The following is a 22,815-nucleotide window of genomic DNA, read 5'->3' as shown; positions in this document are numbered from 1 at the left end:
TTTGCTGAGTAATGTGAGTTATCCATCCTCTGACCACTGGCCTCAAACAGTACGACATCCCATAATATGTTGCAGAGGAAGGGAAATAAGTGAGGAGGAAACTGATGGCAGACCAAAGTCCCCACTTGACAAACAGGTGTTAATAAAATATAGCCACAGCTGCTTTCAACATTTTCACTTTAACTCCCGACTAGGAAAAGTTGAATAAAACTACTTTTCAAGTCTGAGTTCCTTCTCAGGAGGTTGGGAATGTTTTCTCTAACAGTTCATGACATGACTGGCTGTCCACACAGTCAATAATCAAGTGCACAGAGATCTGTACAAATGTTATTTCAGTCAAACCAGGAGCCTGATCAGAAAACTTCTTCATTAGGAATCCTGTAAATACAACGAGGCAGGTACCATCTGTTCCTGATACCCACCTGCTGGTGAGACAGACCAAGTATGACACATCTTCCCAAAAATAGACGATCTCTGCTGTGAGGAACTGGCGCGTCTTCTTCGTTGGTGGAACAAGTTGTTCAGGAACAGGGCGGCTGCAGACGCACAGCAGCACATACTCACGTGACAGCAGGCCAAAACCAAATGTGTTCAGTTTATAGAAAAGCACAAAAGATGGAAGAAAAAGGGATTTCATCACTTTTCGCCTGAAGAATTATGTAAATGATTTATTTATTAATCAAAATTTGAAAATGATGAATTATCAAAATAATTGACATTTAATTTTAATAATTGAATGATTCATTTTCCATTGTAGTAAATAGGCTAAAATGTGCAAAACCCCAGATATGATACTTGAATGTACAGTAGTTTGTTACACACACATTAACGCTGTTTGCCGTCTGTAGTGTGACAGAAGCTGTTATATTGTAAAAGTCATCAGGCTTCATAGAATGACGACATTTTAAGCATTTTAATTTCAACATAAAAAACTTTACTGAATATTAAAAACACATAAAAACACACAAACAATAAATGTCTAACAACTTCCTGACATATTCAAAATATTTACATCCGTTTCTGTACAGACAGAGAAGATGATGGAAAGAGAGAACAGTAAGAATAATAACAGTTAAAGAAGCCAGTTATATAAAGTGTTATTAAAATTCAATCTACAGTACATACATTCATTAAGAACGAGTAAAAAGTCCTCTGATACAGGACTGTTTTCTGATATGATTATGCAGAATGGCACATTTCAGAATAATATATATTATATAACTGGATTATAGTTAGTGATGCATTAATGTGTTCATCACTAACGTTGCTGGTGAAGGTGGAGCACATTTTAATTACTTTATATACACTGCTGGGCAGCTTAATTTATAATAATGTATAAACATTTATTTCGTATTAATAATCTGAATCTGCAAAGTAACACGTATCTAAATCTGAAAGGTAGAAAGTAGCATAAAATGAAAATACTCCAGTGAAGTATCTCAAAATTGTACTTAAGTACAGTTCCTGAGTAAATGTATTTAGTGACATTCCACCAGTGGTCATAATCCTAGTAATCAGAGTATTGATGTGCAGGTGAACAAGACAGAAACAGACGATCACAGAGCAGACAGGAAGGGCTGAACGATGGCAGACACACTGAGGAGGACCAGGAGGGGCGTGGCCTGGAGGAGAAGGGCGGAGCTCTTTAGTGTCACCTCCACAGGCAGGTGGTCGCTCATCTCCAGCACCTGGCAGACAGAAGCAACAGAGCACAGAGTCAAACAACGAGTTCATTTCCATCCACTTGCTTCTATGTGCATTTTGTCACCTCCGACTTTAGAGTCGGCTGAATTTCTGTCAGATCTGATGTCTTTTGACGTGCAGTTTGAGGATGGTCATGACGCCTGATTAACACTTTCATCTAACACTCCATTAGTACTACATGTACTACTTCCATGTATTTCTTTTTCAGAATAACCAGGATTACCTGAAAATGAAGTCAGCTACTATTTCAGTCTGGACAAAAGTGGACCGACCGACATATAAAAAGGAAAGAGGACAGACAGACAGACATACCTTCGTCTTGGTGAGTTTGAACTCTTTGGCAAAGTTGAAGACCGACGCAGAGAACGGACTGATTGCCTTCAGGAAGGGTTGCCCATGTACCACGATCCTGACACACACACACACACACACACACACACACACACACACACACACACACACACAGAATATAGATACAGTGTGAGCTGAAATCTGGTGCTACAAAACTACATTCAAAAATATGCAAAAATAAAGATTCCCTTTGTTTCCTCCTTGCATCATCATCCTTCTTTTCTCATGTCCTCCCTCACACACACACACACACACACACACACACACACACACACACACACTTGTCTACCTGTCATAAGCACAGCTGGTCTCGTCGGTGACGGTGGTGTCCACTCGGTCTCCGATCAGCCAGGAGAATTTTGAACTGGTGAACAGTCTGATCTTTTTCTTGTTGGCTCGGGTCACATAAGCACAACTGGCGTGGAAATCTCCCAGGAACATCACATTCTGCGCGCACACACACACACACACAAATATCACGGTAAAGAGTATCATCATGATAATAAAATATAGTAAAATGACTTCACACCATTACCTTGCCTTGGATTTTGCAGCTTTGTTGGACTCATAAAAGGTAAAATGTTGTGTTTGATTTTTTTGTTATTCCACAGTCAGAGTTTATGATCCAATGCATCCGTCTATAAAACTTTGGAAACTATAGAACTTTGTAGTCAGTGTTACCTGCTGGGTGTTAATAGCTAAAAGGCAGAAAGTTAGAAAAGAATGGCAATGGACTGTGGCACAGTCGTACTGGACTCTGCACACCATCTCCCCTTTGTCCTTAAGACAGTGCTTCTTGTTTTTGACTTGTGTCTTGGGACGAGACACAACCTTTAAGGCTAAAGTCAAGCAACAAAAGTCTTCTGTGTGAAACAGCACAGATTACATGACAGATTTGAACCCCAGTGACAGCAGCCTTAAGCCTTAAGCCCAACATCACAGGGGAAGGTGGTGAATTAAATATTCACTGTGCTGGTTGGTAATTTAACTCATCGTTCATTATAACCCTGGTGAAATTACAGGATCTGGCCTGTGAAAGAGATGGACTTTCTGCAGGACACAGACAAAAGCCTCCACAGGGGGGCGTCGGAGAGTTGAAGCGGGGGGGGGGGGAGGGAGAGACGCAAGGCAAAGAAACTGCATGAGGTGAATTTAATTCAAAGTTGTTTAAGACATCGTCCCATCATCACATGAATTGATCACAAGACGAGACACATCAGGATACCATGTCTACCTTTGTATATGCACCCCTATACTTCTAGTTGTGGCGCCACAAAGATGCATCCGCTTGACTTAACATGGGCAGAAAAGGATCTCAAAGCTGTATGAACTCATGTCCTGAACAGAGGAAAAGTTACTGGAGGGTGCCTGGTGCTAGCCAGCCAACACCCTCCCTTCCTATCAACTCTCATCTCCTCACCGCGTTGTTCCATTTCTTGCTGACTTCCACGAAGACGTCGTAGAGCCGGTCGATCTCCTGGACGGCCTGACTGGGTTCAGTGTGCAGAGGAACCAAAACAAACTTCTTGATTGCTGCAGGACAGACAGAAGGAAGAAAGGGAAGGAAAAACAAGAACAGGAAGGAGAGAGAGAACAAATAACAAAGAGAGGATGGGTAAAAGTAATTTTCTTCTTTCTTTCTACAGTTTCTTCCACACCCTGCAGCTCCTGTATTCAAGTCCACCTGGTGTCAATGAGCTAGTTTCGATGTGTTTTGTGTCCACTGACCAGTTTTCTGGCTTTGGAACTGAACGGCGAACGGCTCTCTGACGAAGGACTGTTTCTTTTGGTACTGATGCTGCCCCGTCACGTTCACCGTCTCTGTCCTGTTTGGAGAAGACAACAGGTTCAGAAGACGGATAGTCAGCAGCAGACGAATAAGACTGCTGGTAAATCCAGAGTGGAGGTGTCATTCAAGACGAGCTAAAAATAAGCTCAAATGCTTAAAGCTAATATCTAAAAATGTTTTAGCTCTAATTTCCCTCTTATCTGACTCAGATCTTACTACCAGACACACTGGAAGGATTGTTGTGTTTTTAGACTATCCAGGTGTGCACAGGTGTGTTTCTCTTCCTGGACAAGCAGGTACAGAAACTGATAACAGCACTGTGTCTTACCTGTAGATGAAAACGTACTGCTGCATGTTGTTGGGAGAGTTTCCCAGACTCTTACTGGACACTGCCTGGTAGGTGTACTCGTCATACCTCAACACAACACAGACAAACTACCGATTACTAAAACACAGCAGAAAGACAGCAGTCAATACAGCAACACATCACACTGCTCAGAGTATGGAGAACAAGCTGTACACGTTCATCAAAAGCTTCACTCTCACTGTCCCACAAGGATTATATGTTGGTGATTTTTACAATTTATAAAGACTGAAACTTTTACTTAAATCCTTACTTATCTAGGTAAGTTTCACTGAGGGCAATGCTCTCTTTTTCAGTAACACTCGCACAGTTAGAGTTGGAGGAGTTTGGTTTAAGGGCACCTCACCGAAGGTTTACTGTGGTGAGAAATGCTATTTCACTTCACTTTGCCAACCCAGGCTCATCCCGACAGTCTGGGATTGAAACAGGGTTGGAAAAGCTTGCGTCTTTTTTTGGCAAACAACTGTTGGGACAGCCCCGAGGTGGAAATGAACTAAGTACAACATCCCTAGATTGAGATCCATTGGACTAAACTAGCTAACCGTATATAAAGTAGATAAAACTAGCTAACCATATAAAAAGTAGTTAAAACTAGCTAACTGTATATAAAGTAGTTAAACTAGCTAACTGTATAAAAAGTAGTTAAAACTAGCTGAAGTAGTTAAAACTAGCTAACTGTATATAAAGTAGTTAAACTAGCTAACTGTATATAAAGTAGTTGAACTAGCTAACTGTATATAAAGTAGTTAAACTAGCTAACTGTATAAAAAGTAGTTAAAACTAGCTGAAGTAGTTAAAACTAGCTAACTGTATATAAAGTAGTTGAACTAGCTAACTGTATATAAAGTAGTTGAACTAGCTCCACCTCGAGCAGCTACAGCAGTAAAATGCTGCTCTAACATTGATGCATCAGTAACAATAATTTAGCATTTAGCTGATCCTTCTGTACTTTTACTTAAGTAGAATTTTAAATGCAGTAAACTCTTACTGGTAACGGAGTATTTTTACATTGTTGTATTGCTACTTTTACTTAAGTATAGAATCTGAGTACTTCTTCCACCACTGGGAAAGCCCTTAGTTAGCTCCCATATTAGCCTTTCCATATTTTCCCTTAAAATGACTTGTTTTAGGCTTTTCACACTGCACTTAGCCCTAGGCTAAGGGAGCTGTTAGTGTCAGACTGAGAAAACTTTTTCACACTGGCACAATCCTGGCACATTCCAAGTGGGCGAACCCCAACGTTAGCCTAGGGCTTGCTGGCCCTGCTCCAGAGCAAGTTTAGCCCCGAATTTCTGGGGTTATCCCCCAAAAATCGACTAAACACAAGGCTAAAAGGTGCCAGTGTGAAAAAGGGCTAAGTTAGCCAAGGGCCACTCTTTGCCCAGGGCTAAAGATATGCAGTGTGAAAAGCCTCCTCAACAAGACGTTTCCCATAGATTCACACATGCACAACAACCTTGTTTTAGACTGTTAACAATATAATAATAGGTAGGAATCATGCTTTTTATCCCATGTTGATTAGTGGTCTACAGCCTCAGAATGTTCCCAGCGACACCAAAAGACATGCACTTGTTAAGTAAGAAGAGTGTGAGCAAATGCTATCCATTAGCGTAACCAGCTACCCAAAAAATTAAATTCATTTTTTTTTTTATTCAATTAAATCAGCAAAATCAGATTGTTAGACATCACCAGAAAGAAAGCAGCTGCCTTCTGAGCAAAGCAAAACCTTGTTCCAACAATATTACTGGGGTTAAATCGGGCTATTTAAAAAAATGGAGCCAAAAGACGGCGTATATATTTATCTGGATATTAGCAATAGTGGAATGAGTACTAGACAAAGAGAAACATACTCAAATGGAAGTATGGGCGTTAATCTACTACAAGATTACTTGAAAACTATACCAGTAAAAGTACATAAGAGTAGTTCAGTAAGAGCATCAGTGACTTATCCTCAATATCCACAGTATTTCATACAACATATATTCCACCTCTTGTGCAAACTGTTAACCTTTATCCACAAACACCAAGCAAATGTAGGGCACTTTCTAATCTCCCCACCATTTCTGACACTGTTAATGTTGCTGGTCAGTCCTCAACCTGTTCAGTAATAGTCCTTTCGATCCATCTCAGTCCACGTTTACATCTCAGCGCTAACAAAACTGCATTCGGTTTGTTAACTGCCTTCGATTCTGATCTAATTTGTGCCTGGATGTGGCGTCCCATAAGGTTTAGTACTTGTTCTACTACTTTTCTATGTTTACATGCAGAATCTAAGTCACATTTTCAAGAAATATGACACAGATGTTCAATGTTTTGCTGACGACACTCAATTCTATGTTTGTGTTGCAGCCAATGACCCTTCCAGCTTTGGAATATCTACGAACGACACAAGATGTCATGCTTTAGAGACTATAAATGATTAACCTCACTGAGATGTTTTTACCACACAGATAACTGTATTATTGTGACGTATACAGAATTGATCTTTCTTAAATAGTCAAATAAATGAACTGAATTGTGTGTATGGTACGTAAAATGTTTGATATAATGCTTGTTGGCTAAATCATGCCACAATAAGATGTATTTTTCATATAGCCCAAAAACCCAATTTAACCCTTGGATATAATTAGGTGTGACACTTTATTTTGGTATGTCTTTGGTATGACTCTCAACAAGGGCAGTTTCAACAGACAACAGACAATCCTCTAGCTGCAGCCTCTAGCTCTTTCTGATCACCATCTGTATGTAACTACAGTATGGAGATAATGTACTGTAGATCCAGAACATGTTTAGCCTAGCTTAGCACAAACACTGGAAGCAGGGGGAAACTGCTAGCCTAGTTCCATCAAAAGTAAAAAAAAAAAAAAAAGGATAGCAGTCCCCCTCACTTTTGTGCTAAGCTAAACTAGTCATATTGTATATCTCTGTAATGGATGCACAGAGCTGTTCCTTTAACCTTAAAGTTAAACAGGGACACAAAGAATGCTTTATTGGATGAGTCACATAAACTCTTAAAAGTTAATGTGGATTTAAATCTGGATAATTCAGTTTCTATCTGTCTGACATTGAACAAATACTTGTCGGATAAACCTTTTGATATTGAGACTTTTGAGATCTGCTTGACAGCCAGCTGACAAGTTGCTGAGTGACTGTAACAGTGACTATCCAAAATAAAGTGTTGCCTATTATCACAGGCATTAGGATTAGTAAAGAGGACAAATAAAGGTGATTGGGAAGATTAATTAGGATTAGATGATGTTCCACATGCTCATAAAATCCACTGTACCTGTCAGTTTCCCTGTTGGAGGCAGACAGCAGACACATACAGGTAATGATCACTATACTGTATTAATATACATGATGCGGTCACAGCAGAGTTAGTATCTGAGAACATTCATTTTCAAATCCTTCAGTTTAGTAGGTGACGTTTTGTAAACATTCAGGTAGTGAATAATGTCAAACACGAGAGAGAGACTTCACAGCTGATGCTGTATCTAAAATCAGCCTTTGCTGTTGAATAAATTAGCATTTCATTGTATAAAACATAATCATTTTGTACTTTCATCTGTTCTCTGAACCCTAAAATGAACCTGTCTCACCCTCAGTTTAAAAACATCTCAAATGAAAAGGCTTTCAGTCTTCTTTGGATTATTAAATTGGTCAAATTCAAAAGCACAAATATTAGCTACAACTAACAAAGACACTGACAGAAACGAGGCGACCAGAGATCTGCAGGGGGGGAAGCAGTGGTTAATGAGAGTGACCTGCTTCAGTAGTTTCCACTGTACCTGTTGAGAGAAGACAGCAGACTTTTGATGGCTTTACCGTCAGAATCCATCACCTCCTGCAGGAGACAGATATCACAGCGGGACACAATCTGCACACAGACAGACAGACAGGAAGACAGACAGTCACATTTAAAGCATTGGTTTTTAAGCACATTAACTAAAAAAAATGTTTGCTGTCAGTTTTTAAATCGAGTTCCTTCCAGACAGCCATAGTTTTCATTTCATTTCAAGGAAAAAACGCCTCCATGCCATTTGAAAATTGCTGCAAATTTACTGCTACTCTACTTCTACTTTAGATTCATCAGAAGTTTTTTTAATTAAGTTCAAAGTTCATTCTTGGAAACATCAGTTGAGAAAACAGGATGAGAGGTCCTGAAAGACTCACACATCACAATCACAATCATTTCAAGGTTTTTCAGACGTTATAATCCAGGACAGCAGGAGATACTCATTTATCTTAGAATCTGGCAGAAAACATCAGGAACATGTTCAGCTTATTAATAAGAGGCAGAGTCTAGATGGGAGACAGGGTGGACTTCAGCCCTCTGGACAGAGTATACAGCAAGGACATTTCTTTTTCTCTCTCTGACACATTTTAACCAGCTGTCGTCATATAGTTTATCTCCCATAATGACCTCCTACACCCCCGACAGTTCTCAAAGATGAAAACAAATCAGATCCAACGACAAGCTCAAATATATACGCCCACGTTTTGTAAAATTAAATGGTATCATCACAGCAGCAGAAAATAAATACACTACTCTGACTTAGCCTACTTTCAGGGACACACTTCAGACTGGGGACGGCTTGTCCAACAGCCGTGTCCCCATTTGGGAAAAAGATGATTTTTGGGTCAGTGGTTGAGGTTATGGTTAAAGCAAGTCTCCAGGAATTTAAAGTGTGTGTGTGTGTGTGTGTGTGTGTGTGTATATGTGTGTGTGTACGTGTGTGTGTGTGTGTGTGTGTCCTACCCGTGTCAGAGTGTGCATCACTCTGTAGTTTGACGCCTTCATCGAGTTGAATTTCTGCACATTGTAGGCACAGATCCTGAATACTGAAGCTGTTGCTCCCCCAACCAGGAGGGTGAAGAAAGAGAAGAGGAGGAGGAGAGGAAGACGAGGAGAGCGCCACCTCATGGTTGAACTGTGGAGAGAAAACAAAAGACACGCAGTGTGACTGATGTGAACACATGGTTTTATGTGCAGAGTCTAAATTAACAGCTGTAAATTCTGTCTCTGTTGTTGAATTGTGACAACGTCTACACACAGTTACCTCTGAGACGGAGCTTCACGTTAACTGGTGTCTGATAAAGTTTAACTGAATGTCTGGGCAACACCCAGCAGGGATTAAGACCACGCCCACCACCTGGACAGGTAACAGGTGTTGCCAGCAGTCTGTCAGGCTGACTCAGCATTAACAACGGATCAGATCAGCCAACTGTCAGCATGAACAGAGCAACATACTGCAAAGTTATTCTATATTGTTCTTATTGTCAAACATTCTCATGTGTCCGTCTCAGTCCTGTCTCACTTCCTGTCTGTGGCTCTCAGCTCTCAGCTCATTGGTTCCTGCTGAAGACGTCAATCTTTAAAAACTCCTCACAGATATATAGTTTCATGTTTAAAAGGCTCAGTCATTCCCTCCAACAGCTGCTCGCTGGAGTTTTTATCAAACTAACAGCAGGAAATAGTGCATCTGTTGGGGACTATTTTCAGCGGCGGATGAATCCACATGTGGCGCTCTAGTGAGTGTTTGTGGCAGCAGGACGGTGTGTGTGAGACTGAGTCCAGATAAACTACAGTGTGCGTGTTCATGGTGATGAAGGAACAGTATCATTCAATCTGAGTACTGAGTACTGGTGTAATAATGTAGTAATGACTACCGAGTACTGCTGTGATCTCCGGTTTACACCTGGAACACCACGCAAGAGTGTTTTATGCACATGAGAGAGAAACAAATATTTGACTACACTTTGTATCAGTGTGTGACATGAATAAAGGTCCAAACATTACTTATAAAAAGGGAGAACAACATCCTGCACAAGCCCACAGAAAAACAGACCTCAGGACAAAAGAGAAAGAAAATCTGGCTTTTCTTTTAGGTTGTGTGTGTGTGTGTGTGTGTGTGTGTGTGTGTGTGTGTTTACACAGAGTCAACAGAAATCCAGAGACTCACAGACTTGATGATGGCTGTAAAAGCTGTTTTGTGTGAGTTGTTTGGAAGTCTCTCCGAGCTGCGACTAAACAGTATTCATGTCGGCTGAATGTTCAGAGTCAGCCAGTAGAAAGGAGGCCACCTCATGTGTGTTACCTGGACGTGTCAGTTACACAGAGGAGGAGTCTCGCATACTGTACAAATGAATGTAGAGAAACCTGTCTGTAGAGTAAACAAGAAGGATTCATTCGTCACATTTAACTCGAGGCTAATGTTCACTAAGTAGAATGAGAGTAAAGACAAGAATTAGAGAAACAAAATCAGTTGTAAGGCAGACTATAATAAATATATGTATATATATGTCTTGGTGTCAGACATGTCCGTCTCCGTCTTGAGGAACTTTGATCGATTGTGGAAACACAACACGATGAGTCGGCATTCTCAGTGTTAGAGAGCGGCACGCAAACAGGAAGTGTGCTCTGGATTCAGAAGCAGAGACTCCACAGGAACAACAAGACTGCAGCCAATAATGGAGGGAAATATTCAAACACCGCCGGCAGGGGACGAGACACAGAACCCAGAATCACAGCAGGAGGGCGGGAATTTAAATATGAACTTCATCTCTGTCTGTAAACGTCGTCAACTCCAGCAGCTTTTCTCATCTTCCTCGTCAAACGAGGGAACGCAGTGTGTGAATGTGTGACAGGTTGAGTGGTTCGACTGGTCTGATGGACGAGTGTGAGCATGTTCAGGCCTGAGGGGGGGGGGGGGGGGGGGCCGCGGGAGCAGCTCTGGAGGAACTGATCACACTGATATAAAGGACCTGGACCTGAGTAAAGCTGCTGACGATGCATTTCAACGGTCAGCAGCAGTAAAGCTGAGGAACCTGCAGATCGCCACTTTAACATTAACTCGTTTCTGCAGTTAGTTAACACACAGTCAGTCAGCAGTGAGTCAGTTGTGTATGTTTCAGGCCTCTCAGCTCCCCCCAGGTCCTCCCAGCACCTCCCAGGTCCCCCCAGCTCCTCCCAGGTCCTCCCAGGTCCTCCCAGGTCCTCCCAGGCCTGCAGGTGGAGGGACCAGTCGAGTGACTTCTGTTCAAACCTTCAGCACTCCCTCAACTCAGCAGTCTGACTTCTCCACACACGTCTACTGGATTACTTTAATAACGTGTAATACCTGTAAATAAGTGTCAGGCTGCAGGAGCTGTGAACATATTTACTGTATAAAGTGAGGACACAATAACCCACCAGAAAGAGGCTGCTGCACACTAATAAATGCTATTTTTGTGAAGATTATACTGTGAAGTCTTTTTCATGGCTGTAGTTTGTGGTGTTGTTTGGTTAGACTTTGTTAGACTTGTGGTAACAGAGGGAATTATTACTTTACTACCTGTCATTACCAGGTAGTGGACTTCTAGAAACGTCTTTCAATGACAGGCTGAAATATAACTTGTGACCCGTGAGCTGCTGGTTCAAACACCCGGACACGTTGGCGGTCCGGCAGAGCCTCTCAGAGACCAAGAGAACACTTTGGGACCAGGAGCTTCGTCATGTGACGGAGACTCTCAGGAGACTCTGTGTGCTGAACACCAAAACAATGACCAGGTGAGCCCCCAAAAAACAAAGAAAAGCATTTAGTAGAAACTTGATTTAAATCAATGACTCGCTGTATTTTCCATTTACGGAATCCATGATGTTTAAAAGGGACTCTGGTCCTTTATATTCAGGGTTCCTGCAGCTTTTTAAGTGTAAAATTCAAGCACTGTCAAGGTACCTAAACTAAAAATTCCCAGACTCTAAAAGACTTTGTCATCACATCTAATTTGTTAGAATAACTGCACTTGCAAAAGATGAAGTTTATGGAATTCCTTTAGAAATCAGTGTATATTGTTTATTTTACCAGCTGTTCATAATAACTTTGTATGTTTTGATCAGACTATTTAATTCTCGCTGAGAAGGAGACAAACAAATACGACGACGGGATCGTTTCATTTTGGTTTACATGAGAGATGAAACACCAGATTATGTTGAAAATAAAGCAATTTTAAAAGGATAGGAATTTTCTCAGAAAATATGAATTAACATTAATGCCTCGCCCATCCTTTAAAACTGGCCACAGAATATGACACAATAAACACGTCTGATCCCATGATCCACTTTGAGTGGGAGGACGATGGTGATCCTGAACCGCAACAGTGGATGTGAGTCAGTGGAACCTGGAAGTGGACTGTGAGCTCATGCTTTACTCTGGCACCACCTGTGCACTCAGGTGTTTGTCACCTTAAGAAAGTGATACTCGCTTTGATGGCGCATGAAGCCCACCCTGCTGTGTGGTGGTGTCAGAGTATCAGGGGGTGAAGGGGGGTCAGCATGAGACTGAACAAACAGCCGTTTTGAAGAGAAACTCAGAGCCTGCTGCTCCTCTTTGTGTCCTGATCTCAAGGAAGATGTTCTGGATGATAAGTGTGAACAATGCAGCTCGCTTCACAACCACTTGTGTACGCACACACACACACGTAAAAGGTAAAACTGCAAGTATATCTGCCGTATACATACATATACACATATATATATACATATATCTCAAATATTTTCACGTAAACCTGGAAATAATTGTGACATCGACCAACTGAACTCCTTCGTCCAAAAGGTCAGATGTCTTTGTGTCCGTCCATCGAAGCCTGCGGTCAGAAGACTCTCAGGTGGATCTGATCTCCTCATCGTTCAGTGACCTCAGCTTGCAGCCGGTGTTCACCTGTTCTAAACATCCTGCACCACCTTTCCAGCAGGTCATTGCTCACTAAGCAGCACTGTGATAGTGGGAAACATGGCGTCAGAACTAAGTCAAAGTGGTATTCTGAGCAAAGAGGGGCTTTCTCAGAGTCAAATCATGGCCAGACTAAAGGTTTCTAAGGGGGCGGTGCATGGAACTCTAAAACGCTCTGCAGAAACGGGATCAGTTGTATCCAAAGCTGGATCAGGCAGACCAACAGTGACCATCAGAAGATCAACACATCAAGCTTAGTTCCCCGAGAGATAGAAAAGCAGCTTCATCACAGATACACAATCTGCTAAACAAAGAACGCCAGACTCCAATCAGCAACAGTCCTGTCAAAAGAAGGCGGTCTTGTCGTGGTCTCAGAGGACCAGCAGCAGTTTCTAAACCACTTCTCAGAGACTTCTGTATGTAAGGAGACGAGCAGCAGAGAGAGTGAAACCTCACAGGGCTGTTTTACTGAGTTCAGAAGGCGAGTTTGCTCTGAATGTGTCGCTTGTTGAACCGTCAAGTCACCAATTAACAAGGAAACAAGTTAATATTTAATAAACGTCGCAAATCACAAGACTTTTATTTCAGATATTTGAACGCCTCTGAAATGACCCCATAAGTATCTTCAAAGTTAAACGTATTTTCCAAACGGAGGCACATATATTCTGTATCTCACTGATCCACTGATGTTTGTCAGAGCTGCATCATCATGACACAGTACGTTCCAGACGTGTTCTTTGTGATCGTTTTCCACACAATTCAAACCGACAGTGTTTGTTAACTTTGGGAACTCTGCGAGAATTTAAAACATTTAAAAGGAAGGAGAAGAGCTTCTTAAACTCTGCTGGACCCTCATGTTGATCTTTATATTGATCCAAACTGAATCAATAAACTAGTTTGATAGATGTTTAAGTCATTTTTTAAGCAAAACTGACTGCATTTTTCACTATTCTACCAAATGGTTAATCAATTAATGGAGAAAATAATCGATAATGAAATTAATCTTTTGTGACAACTCTACATAACTTTATATTAAACTGTAATTTGCAGAAATACCAAATATATCAGGCTGATTTAGAGGAAATGTGTATAAAATAATGCACACAGCGTCTACAATAATGACGACTTGAGATATAAAATACATTTGTGATAATTAAAGACAGTGTTGAAAATATTTAGATGTAAATTTGAAGAGTTCACAGGTGAATGAAGCAGGACAAGAACCCACAAATCAAAAGTATGTTAGAAAACACAAACATGCACAAACATACACACCTTAATCTGGGTCACACACTCAACTCTCGGCTTCAGCACCACTCCTGAAAACTTCTACACACTCACACAACTCACACCAACACACACTGGGCAGAGCCAGCAGCTGTTACTGGTCCAGTCCCAGTACAGAGTGCTGGTGCTGCTGGTTTTCTTACCTGTTCAGGTGAGCGGAGGGTCGACCGTGTGTCTTTGCTGCTGAAACTGACTACTACGTTTCCTGCTGCTGCAGGGTGGAGGCTCTTGGCTGCTGCTGCTGGTGTCACTTTAGCACCATCCTGGTTGTGTCAGGTTGGCCACGCCCTCCGATACTGCTGCATTCAAGGCCTATGGGAAAGACAGGACGTTTGTGCTTCATAACACGGCTCCCACTGGCTTTCTGTCAGACGAGTAAATGCAGCTAGAGAGAAGTCAGGATTTGGGTTATTGACTTATTTTCATGAAATTTCTAAAACGTCAAAAAGGAAACTGGCATCAATGTAAAGGAAATTATTTTTCATCTCTTCATCATAATGCTGCTTTTGTGTTGTATCAGTAGAAGTGGAAAAACAGGATGACACCTGGTTGCTCCACATTTTCCCACAGCCATTAAACTCCAGTTTGAACACGTCTGGGCTCTATTTTCTATAACACTGCAAAAAACTTATATTTGCTCTAATTAGTACAAAAAAGCCATTAGACGTATTTTTATCACGTGAAAGTTAAAGTACAATGATTTTTGTTTAAGTTAGCGGACGTTTAAATAATCAGGCTGTGTTACAAGAACTTCAAAGTGTGAGTTTTATTTCATCCTAAATCAGTTTAATATGTGGTTTAAATACTCAAAGATATCACGTTTAACCCATTAACATCCAGTTTCCGTGAATGGCCCCTTTAAGCAGCTGTGAGGTTGTATATATCATCTCACTCCACACTGTTTATATATAAAGTTTTATACTGAGTGACTCCATGTTTATTATGGCTGCACCATTTCATCACAACATTTGAGGTTGAGGTTCTAAATTCTAAACATTTCTGAGGGAACTATTGTACTTTTTACTGCAGTACATATATTTTACGGTTACTTAGTCACATTACTAGTTGCTTATATATATGAACCACTAATATAATAATATGCTGGCAGTGTTTCTGATGCTGATTCACGCTCCTTACCGCCCCCTACTGCCCCGCACGGAGCAGTACATTGCCGTATATGGTGTCTGTCCGGCATCCACCCGGCCCCGCCTCCTCCCGCAGGCTGCAGCGGGGGATAGTTTCAGGAATCAGGATACAGTCTGCGGTCGGACCCCTCAGACACCGACAGTCCAGCCCGGAGGTCCAGACCGGAGCTTCACACGTTACATTTACCCGCCGACATGGACTAACAAGAGCGGTCCCAGTCCGTTGCGAGCCCAGGGTGAGTTATTCCCAGAGAGCCGCAGAAAGCGGTCAACAGCAGCGACACACTGGCTGTAAACAAACTTGTTAGCTTGTTTGCTAACTTTGCAGTGATATGAGCTAACGGTTTTGGCCGTTAGCACCACAGCCCCTTCATTCACAGAAACAGGACTGTCCAGCTTTAAACTGCTATTTTGAGATTTAAAGTTTAAGTTGACCGTGTTTGAGACGGATTAACGGGAGCCGTGAGAGTTAGCTTCCCGCACTGGGTGAGTTGTCCAAACCCCGGAGAGCTAACTTAGCTAACTAATACCAATAAACTACGATTATAAACATTAGAGAGCAAAGTTGTTAGCTTGTTCGCTAACTTTACACTGCTGTGTATTGAGCAACCCGTATTAGCTGTTATCTCCACAGCACTTTCATTCAAAATGTATCATCAGCTGATGTATAGTTAAAGTTATTGATTTTATATTTTGAGTGTTAATCAGCTAATACTTACTGATCAGCACGTTACCTTTACGGACGCCTCGTAAACTCCGACTTCTTCTCGTCCTTCCTACCTTTTTGTTGTTGTTTTTGTATTAAATGAACCCAGGCTCTGAAAGTTATTCTTTTCTCATGTGGCTGATTTATTTAAGAAAATGAAGCACCAGTAGAATCAGGAGAAAAGAGACTCAGTTTTGGTGACAGTTGACCAGCTCCCACTCTGACTCACACACAAAGAGGTTAAAGATGTCAACATGTCCTGCTCTTCCTACATGTGATGATGTGCTGCTTTTCTCTGCTTTATATCATAGTAACTTAAAGACATGAGGTTCTAGTAACATTTGTCATTTTGTGTGACATTTTACAGTCTTTTAACTACAACTTGAACTACTTTAATTGTAATAAAAATGTATTTCCTTCCTTTAATTGGCTACTAAGGACAAAAAGTCCTGAATACAAACCAACAACAATGAAACAGACTGTACTTTCTGAATTGTCTGGTGTGTTCATTTGATATCAAGTATGTTGCTAATTTAAGATTTAAAATATCCACAGTGCATCAGCCCATTTTTGTTTTGAAATATAAGGTCAGAATGTCCTTTTTATAGCATAAGTTATTCATTAATGGACAATAGCATATCAGTAGCCTGCTTGTATCTTTTACGATTTTATTTTGATCAGTGTTTTAGCCACTTGACATCTGTGTTATGTTAACAGGTCATAAGTAAATGAATCACTTCTAAACCACACGTTACCCTCCAGTGGTGTTCTTTGTAGATTGAACTGTTGTGTCCCAGAGTTGGAGGGAAGATAAACTTTGCTGATGACTTCCAGGTGTTTGTCTTCTCTAAACTGAGACACCTGATGTGTTGAAAATGCTGAATCTCTGACTGAAGGATCCCGTGGCAGCCTCGCAGACCAAAGCCTCGCTGTGCGTTTTGTTTTCCTGGCTGCAGGCTGACTTAGCAAGCCGCTGCATTATTAATGTGTGACATGATTTCCATTCAGAGAGGCCGCCAGCTCTGTAACTGGAGCCAGCGCAGCCTGCTGCCATCTCTGCTGGGTTTGTTTCGGATGTAGATCAGTGTGTCTGTAGAGCTGAAATGTGGCCGACTAGTTCTTTCAGTGACCTGGATAGTGGAAGTGAACGCCCCATTGATCTTTACTGCAGTGTGGAGTACACACTCTTATGGTGTCCCGTGGAATACATTGGAATATATTTTTTCATTCTTTATACAACAATTTCTGTCTTTTTTTTGTGTGTACAAACAGGTGCAACACTTTGAATGTCTTCCAGACGAGAGTCTAAATATGAGGATAACTTTGAGTTTGGCCTTTCAAAACCGCTAAGCTACAGTACGGCTAACACTGGATTTCTATAGATGTCAATATACTGTGATGGCCTCTTCATAATAATCATAAAACTGTTGGTTTATATGAAAAACAAAGTTAATGCCTCTGTGTTCCCCTGTCGCTCCTTCAGCCCCCCCACCACTGCGGTGGCCTGGAGGTGTCATGGCGTCCCGGCTGCTGGACCGTCTGAAGCGCTCGTTGTTTAAAGATGGTCAGGGGCCGGGACCCGAGCAGGAAGCAGGAGGTGGACAGGAAGAGGAGGAGTTTAAAGAGGAGAGCTGGGAGGCGGAGCTGGAGGAGGAGGAGGAGTGTGTGACGGATCGGCTCGGGGGGACGCTGTCCTTCGACAGCGGAGGAGGAGGAGCAGAGGACGCAGCTGATGGCGAGGGGTCGGGGCTGGACAGTGACTCCGACTTCCTGGGAGAGTCGATGGAGGAGGGGCTCAGCAGCGCAGGTGGGGTGGTGTTCTGCTCTCGTCCTAAACTTCTTGTACGTCTGTCCGTGAAGATTCTGCAAACCGTCCTAACTTCACAAACTTGTTGTAAATTTGCATGCGTTCACTTGATGAGAGACACCTGTTGTGCTACATAAATCTACCTGTTCTGCTCCGTCTGTGGGCAAGTTTCAACAAGAGTAAAAAGAAAAACTTGACACCACGGAGCTAGAATGAATTTAGCAGTGTCCGTAGTCATATCAGGGGTCCATGACTTAAGGCAACACACATGCTGGTGACACGTGTACAGGATATGTTACTGTCCTATCTCCCAGCTTCAATGCAAGTCAACGCTCCACTAGAGCAGCAGGTTTATCACACTTGCTCCCTGGACTGGCACATCGCAGGTAGTTTATCTTGAATACTTGTGTTTGCATGACGTGTCCAGTGTGTGCTGCAGGGCTCAGTTGTCTCACACGGTGCTGTGTGTTGTAGATGTGAGGCGATCGAGACGGGAGCATGCTCTCCATGTTACACTGATTTTACACTGTATAACCTGGACAGAGACCTTTTGTAAAGACCCCGTACTCTGTAGAAGCTGTCATGCAGAAATCCTCATGACAGTAAAAAAAAAGAAAGATTTTTTGATGATGCACCTCACACTGATGAACAGAATATAAGTTTTCTTATTACTTGAGTTTAAACTGCAGATCATTCAGATCGCTCGTGGTGTTTGTTTGTTTTCTTTGATACGCTGGCTTTTTGGTAAAAATGTGATTACAGTCACATCAGACTTGCGTGGAGTAATGGCAGTTAATGCTATCTCGTCACCTGAGCCTGCTCTCACCTGCCCTGTGTAGACACCAGCCCCGTGGGTGTGTCTCCAGTAGCTCCCTCTCCCTCCTCCCTGCTGACTCGGCAGCTCCAGGAGAGCTGGAGGAGCCTGCGTGGACTCGGTGGAGGAAGCCCCACCCCCGCTGGGAGGCGGCCGACAGACAGTTTGTTGTTTGAGGTGACCGACGCCAGCGTGGTGCAGGACAGCTCCTCTAAATATGTGGTGAGTTCAAACAGCCGGGGGGGGGGGGTCAGCTGGAGGTCAGAACACCTGCAAAAAGTGATATTTACTGTAATTGTTAATACGTAATACATGAAGATTGTCACCCAGCTCTAGAATTTCTGAGCGAGACGAGCTGAGGTGTCGTCATTGAGAATTGATCGGAATAAGAATCAGCTTTATTGACCAAATGTGTGAACACAAACACGGACTGTTTGTCTGGTTTGAAGTAGCTCTCAGTCAGCTGGTTGGTCCGTCACTGTCTCTCTGCAGCTGTACACCATCCATGTGATCCAGTCTGGCGGCAGCGATAAGACTCCAGCCATCATCACCCGCCGATACTCCGACTTCCAGCGGCTCCACGCCACGCTGCGCCGTAACCACGGAGACCAGATGGAGCGTGTCTGTTTCCCACGTAAGTAGAAGATACGTCACCTGTCTTAACGTGGAAGTTGTGTTGAAGGTCCTACACGCTCAGAGAGGCACACGGGTCACATTTGTATTAAAAGTTGTTTTGGCACTGAAACTAATATCTAAGTTTCCTGTTTACAGCAGCAGTTCGTATCTCTGCTGAAACACTGAAGCCTGAACACTTCCTGTTTTATTATCTGTAGGGAAGAAGCTGCGCAGGAACTTCACGGCGGAGACGATCGCCAAGCGGAGCCGGGCGTTCGAACAGTATCTGTCTCACCTGTGTTCCCTGTCTGCCCTGCAGGGGGCGCTGTGTGTCCGACAGTTCTTCTACCTGACCGACCTGCAGGCTGGACAGGTGCTCATCAGGTAACTGATAAACTTTTATCCAAAATGATCTAAATGATGTTAATGCTCAGTTTGATTTTCTGTATTGCCTTTTACTTTTCTCCATTTTATAACATAATGAACTGAAATGCGGTTGATGTGAACTCGAGCTGCGTTGAAGGACAGCACCTGACTGATGCTTCAGGTTTACATAATAATATAATAAAATAATACATTTGCAGAAATGCATCTTCAACTCTGGGTCTCATCTTCATCCACGGCCGCTGTGTTTTGGATTCTTATGAATGAACTAAAAGTGAAAGTGAACTCCACTGTGTTTAACTGTTGAGCCCAATCAGCTTCATGTCTCTAAGACCCCTCCCCCCCCCCCAGCATTACCTGAATCCCTCTATTACATGCAGGACACATAAGCAGTATTGAAAAGAGAAGTAATATCAACAAAATCCTACAGTTACCATCTTTATCCAGCGATGAGGTAAAGATGAAATCATACGGGTGGAACTGTGTGTTTTTAACGCTCTGATGACCCACGATTGGGCTGAGAGCCTGAACGCCTCCTGAGCCAGTGAAGCAGTTTATCTAAAACAGCTGCTCAGTTTGAATCACTGACTTTCATTTGAAGTGAAGTCATTAACAGTTCACTCTTAGACTTTGAGCTTAGTTTGAGCTGCAAATGATTTTTTAGAAAATAGTGGTGATGTTGCTCGTTAGGTTTGTTTCTGCTTTCTCTTCCCGTCTCTTTTGGGAAGAGAAAGCAGTTTTTTGTTTTTGATAAATAAATAAATGTTTTTGTTTTTGTGTTGTTTTTGATAAATAAATAAATGTTTTTGATAAATAAATAAATGCGGCAGGTTTTGTAGTTTCTGTGGAGTATCAGACTCACAGCTTGTCTTGTTTCGTTGAGGGTGGGACGTTACCAGGAGGCCTTGGGTCCGCTGCTCAACGCCAAGAGACTGCAACACAAACTGGGCTGGGAAAGTTACTATGACAGCCAGGCTCAGGCCCCGCCCCCGGCCCCCTCCCATTGGTTCTTCACTCTGGTGGGGCTGTCGCGCTGCTTCCAGGAAGTGGATCAGCTGGAGGAGGCGCGGGATCACTGTGACCACGCCCTCCGTGTACTGACCCCCGCTGAGGCTCAAACTAGCGCAGAGGACAGGCCCCTCCCACACGAGGATAAACCCCACCCACTGAATGAAAAGCAGGACGCATCACGGCAGCGTATCGACAGGCCGCACCCCCTCCTGTTGCCGTTGTTACGGGCGGTGGTCCGGCTGTCGTGGCAGACAGGAAGAGACAAGCGGCAGTGGGAGGAGCTTCTGCATCACCTGGAGGAGCAGGGGGTGGGGCTAGACAATCAGCCAACCATCAAAGAGTTTCTGGTCAAACACAACCTGGAGGAGAGCGAGGGGGAGGGCTAGAACAACACACACACACACACACACACTGCAGAGTACAATCACTATGCTACAACAGGCCAAACGTCAGTGTGCAGAGAAACGTCGGAGATTCAGAGAATAAAGTTGTAGTATTTTGGAAATCTTCTTTTCTCAAAATATTTCAACTTCAAAATCCGTTTTTTCACTGGCCGTGACATCGTTCATGTATTCAGTCATACTCTGAAAGCCTTAAAGCAGCCAAGTTCATTTGAGTTCATTTGAGTTTTTTGGGGTTTCCAAAGTGTGAGTTGCTCTCAATGATTAGTGTTCACGTATTGTGCTGCTTTTAAGAAAAACTAAATCCAAGACAAGAAGGCACTCGTGGAGGAACCTGTTTGAGAAGCCTGAGGAGTCCAAATAGAGTATAAGGCTGTAAGAAGCAGAGGACTGAAAGCACAGATCACACGTGAAGTCTGTGTGTTTTGAATTTGACACTATTAATGGTGTATTAAACCCTCAGAGACACAAACACGGCACACGCTCCACCTGCAGCCCCTTTCTTGTAAACACAGTTGTGTTTAAAGCCAGCGCTCATCAAACATCCTTATTGATTATTTAGTACTTTAAATCCTGCGGTCCGTTGTTGGTACATTGTTGTATTTCCTGGTGCATTAGCGCCACCTGTAGATCAGTGGAATAATGTGAAACCATCGGCGGGACTGTGTTACTGGTCACAAACCAAACGGAGACCGTGAAAAACTCCACAGAGTACCTTTAAAGAAAGATTACCTCAACTTTAGATGGCGCAGCAATATTCAGTTCACTAGTGAGACGATCGACCTCTGCGGTTCATCACGGAGTCACTGAGCTGCAGCAGGATTATTGACTTTGTGATTAAGATTTTACATTTGGGGAACACAATTATTTTATTGCACTTTTTAAATCATGAATCAGCATCTTGTTTGGATGAAAGCTTCTTCTTCTGTGGCCAGTGTGTAATCTAATATACAACATCTGTAAGGTCCGCTGACCCCACGCAGACCGGCTGGAACGCTTCAGTCACTCCTTCAGCACACACACATTGTCATGGGAAAGATAAATATGTGGGGGGGGGGGTTACGTGGATTTGGTTACTATGGAGACCTGTGGTGTCAGTGACCTGGACTAGATGACTGGATGAAGGGATGAAAATAGATGTGAGGACTTGATTTACATCAGCGGGAGACCTGTGGTTTTGAACCTGATCGGTGGAGCTGGTTTTCAGTTTCCTCTGAGAGGACACGGAAGAGTTAAGAATGAGGTTTTTAATCCTGGTGTAAAAGGAGTGATTAATAAGGGACACGTCATGAGCACTTTACCGTTCAGCGGACTGATGAGTTGAATGAGCGGAGACACTATAGACTATGCACATGTACACATTTCTGCACTAATCCTGTGATCACTTCATATCACGTTGGTCTCAGTAACGTGGCTGAGATGCTGCATGAGCGCGACCAGCTCGGAGCACTATACAGTACAACATTATGCACAGTAACAACACTTCTGCTCAGCCTTCCTGCGACGCCTTCTTCAGAGCAGCTCTGTCACTTCCTGCTTCCTCTCACCGACGCGCTCCATGTAAAGACGTTTTAAAGATGTTAGTCTGTTTACAAAACGTGGAATTTATATATTTCCCTTCCTGTTGGACCCTCTGAGGGTCTGAAGCTCCTCATGCTCCCAGAGCTCAGAGTCTCCACCAGCTGTCTGACATTATATAACTTGAGCGCACGGGTTGGAAGTTCAA

The 22,815-nt window shown here is 42.7% G+C and overlaps 2 protein-coding genes across 3 annotated transcripts; one reads left to right on the top strand and one right to left on the bottom strand.

Moving 5' to 3' along the window:
- Positions 1-978: 978 nt before the first annotated feature.
- LOC139289289 (deoxyribonuclease-1-like 2) lies at positions 979-14,434 on the bottom strand. 2 transcript variants are annotated; one of them, XM_070910863.1, is made up of 10 exons: positions 14,350-14,434; positions 8,968-9,139; positions 7,997-8,085; positions 7,495-7,506; positions 4,173-4,259; positions 3,784-3,881; positions 3,476-3,588; positions 2,345-2,502; positions 2,017-2,113; positions 979-1,688 (listed from the first exon to the last, which is right to left on the bottom strand). In XM_070910863.1, the coding sequence occupies exons 2-10, from the start codon at positions 9,130-9,132 to the stop codon at positions 1,557-1,559; spliced, it is 951 nt and encodes a 316-aa protein (XP_070766964.1). In that variant the 5' UTR covers positions 9,133-9,139; positions 14,350-14,434; the 3' UTR covers positions 979-1,556. The 2 variants fall into 2 exon arrangements, with proteins under 2 accessions (XP_070766964.1, XP_070766965.1); XM_070910864.1 differs by lacking the exon at positions 7,495-7,506.
- A 1,070-nt stretch (positions 14,435-15,504) lies between these two features.
- On the top strand, positions 15,505-21,074 carry snx21 (sorting nexin family member 21). The gene is made up of 6 exons (XM_070911076.1): positions 15,505-15,587; positions 17,541-17,864; positions 18,704-18,900; positions 19,171-19,312; positions 19,512-19,677; positions 20,561-21,074. The coding sequence occupies exons 2-6, from the start codon at positions 17,573-17,575 to the stop codon at positions 21,072-21,074; spliced, it is 1,311 nt and encodes a 436-aa protein (XP_070767177.1). The 5' UTR covers positions 15,505-15,587; positions 17,541-17,572.
- The last annotated feature ends 1,741 nt before the right edge of the window (positions 21,075-22,815 follow it).

Source organism: Enoplosus armatus, chromosome 8 (genome assembly GCF_043641665.1).
Source record: "Enoplosus armatus isolate fEnoArm2 chromosome 8, fEnoArm2.hap1, whole genome shotgun sequence".
NCBI lineage: Eukaryota > Metazoa > Chordata > Actinopteri > Centrarchiformes > Enoplosidae > Enoplosus > Enoplosus armatus.
This window is presented reverse-complemented; position numbering and strand designations above follow the sequence as displayed.

Coding starts and splice junctions, on each gene's coding strand:
- snx21 (XM_070911076.1), top strand. CDS start 17,573: ATGGCGTCCCGGCTGCTGGACCGTCTGAAGCGCTCGTTGTTTAAAGAT. Junction 17,865..18,703: donor GGAGGGGCTCAGCAGCGCAG/GTGGGGTGGTGT, acceptor TGCCCTGTGTAG/ACACCAGCCCCGTGGGTGTG. Junction 19,678..20,560: donor GCTGGACAGGTGCTCATCAG/GTAACTGATAAA, acceptor TGTTTCGTTGAG/GGTGGGACGTTACCAGGAGG.
- LOC139289289 (XM_070910863.1), bottom strand. CDS start 9,132: ATGAGGTGGCGCTCTCCTCGTCTTCCTCTCCTCCTCCTCTTCTCTTTC. Junction 3,589..3,783: donor GTTCCAAAGCCAGAAAACTG/GTCAGTGGACAC, acceptor TCTGTCCTGCAG/CAATCAAGAAGTTTGTTTTG. Junction 1,689..2,016: donor TCAAACTCACCAAGACGAAG/GTATGTCTGTCT, acceptor TCTGTCTGCCAG/GTGCTGGAGATGAGCGACCA.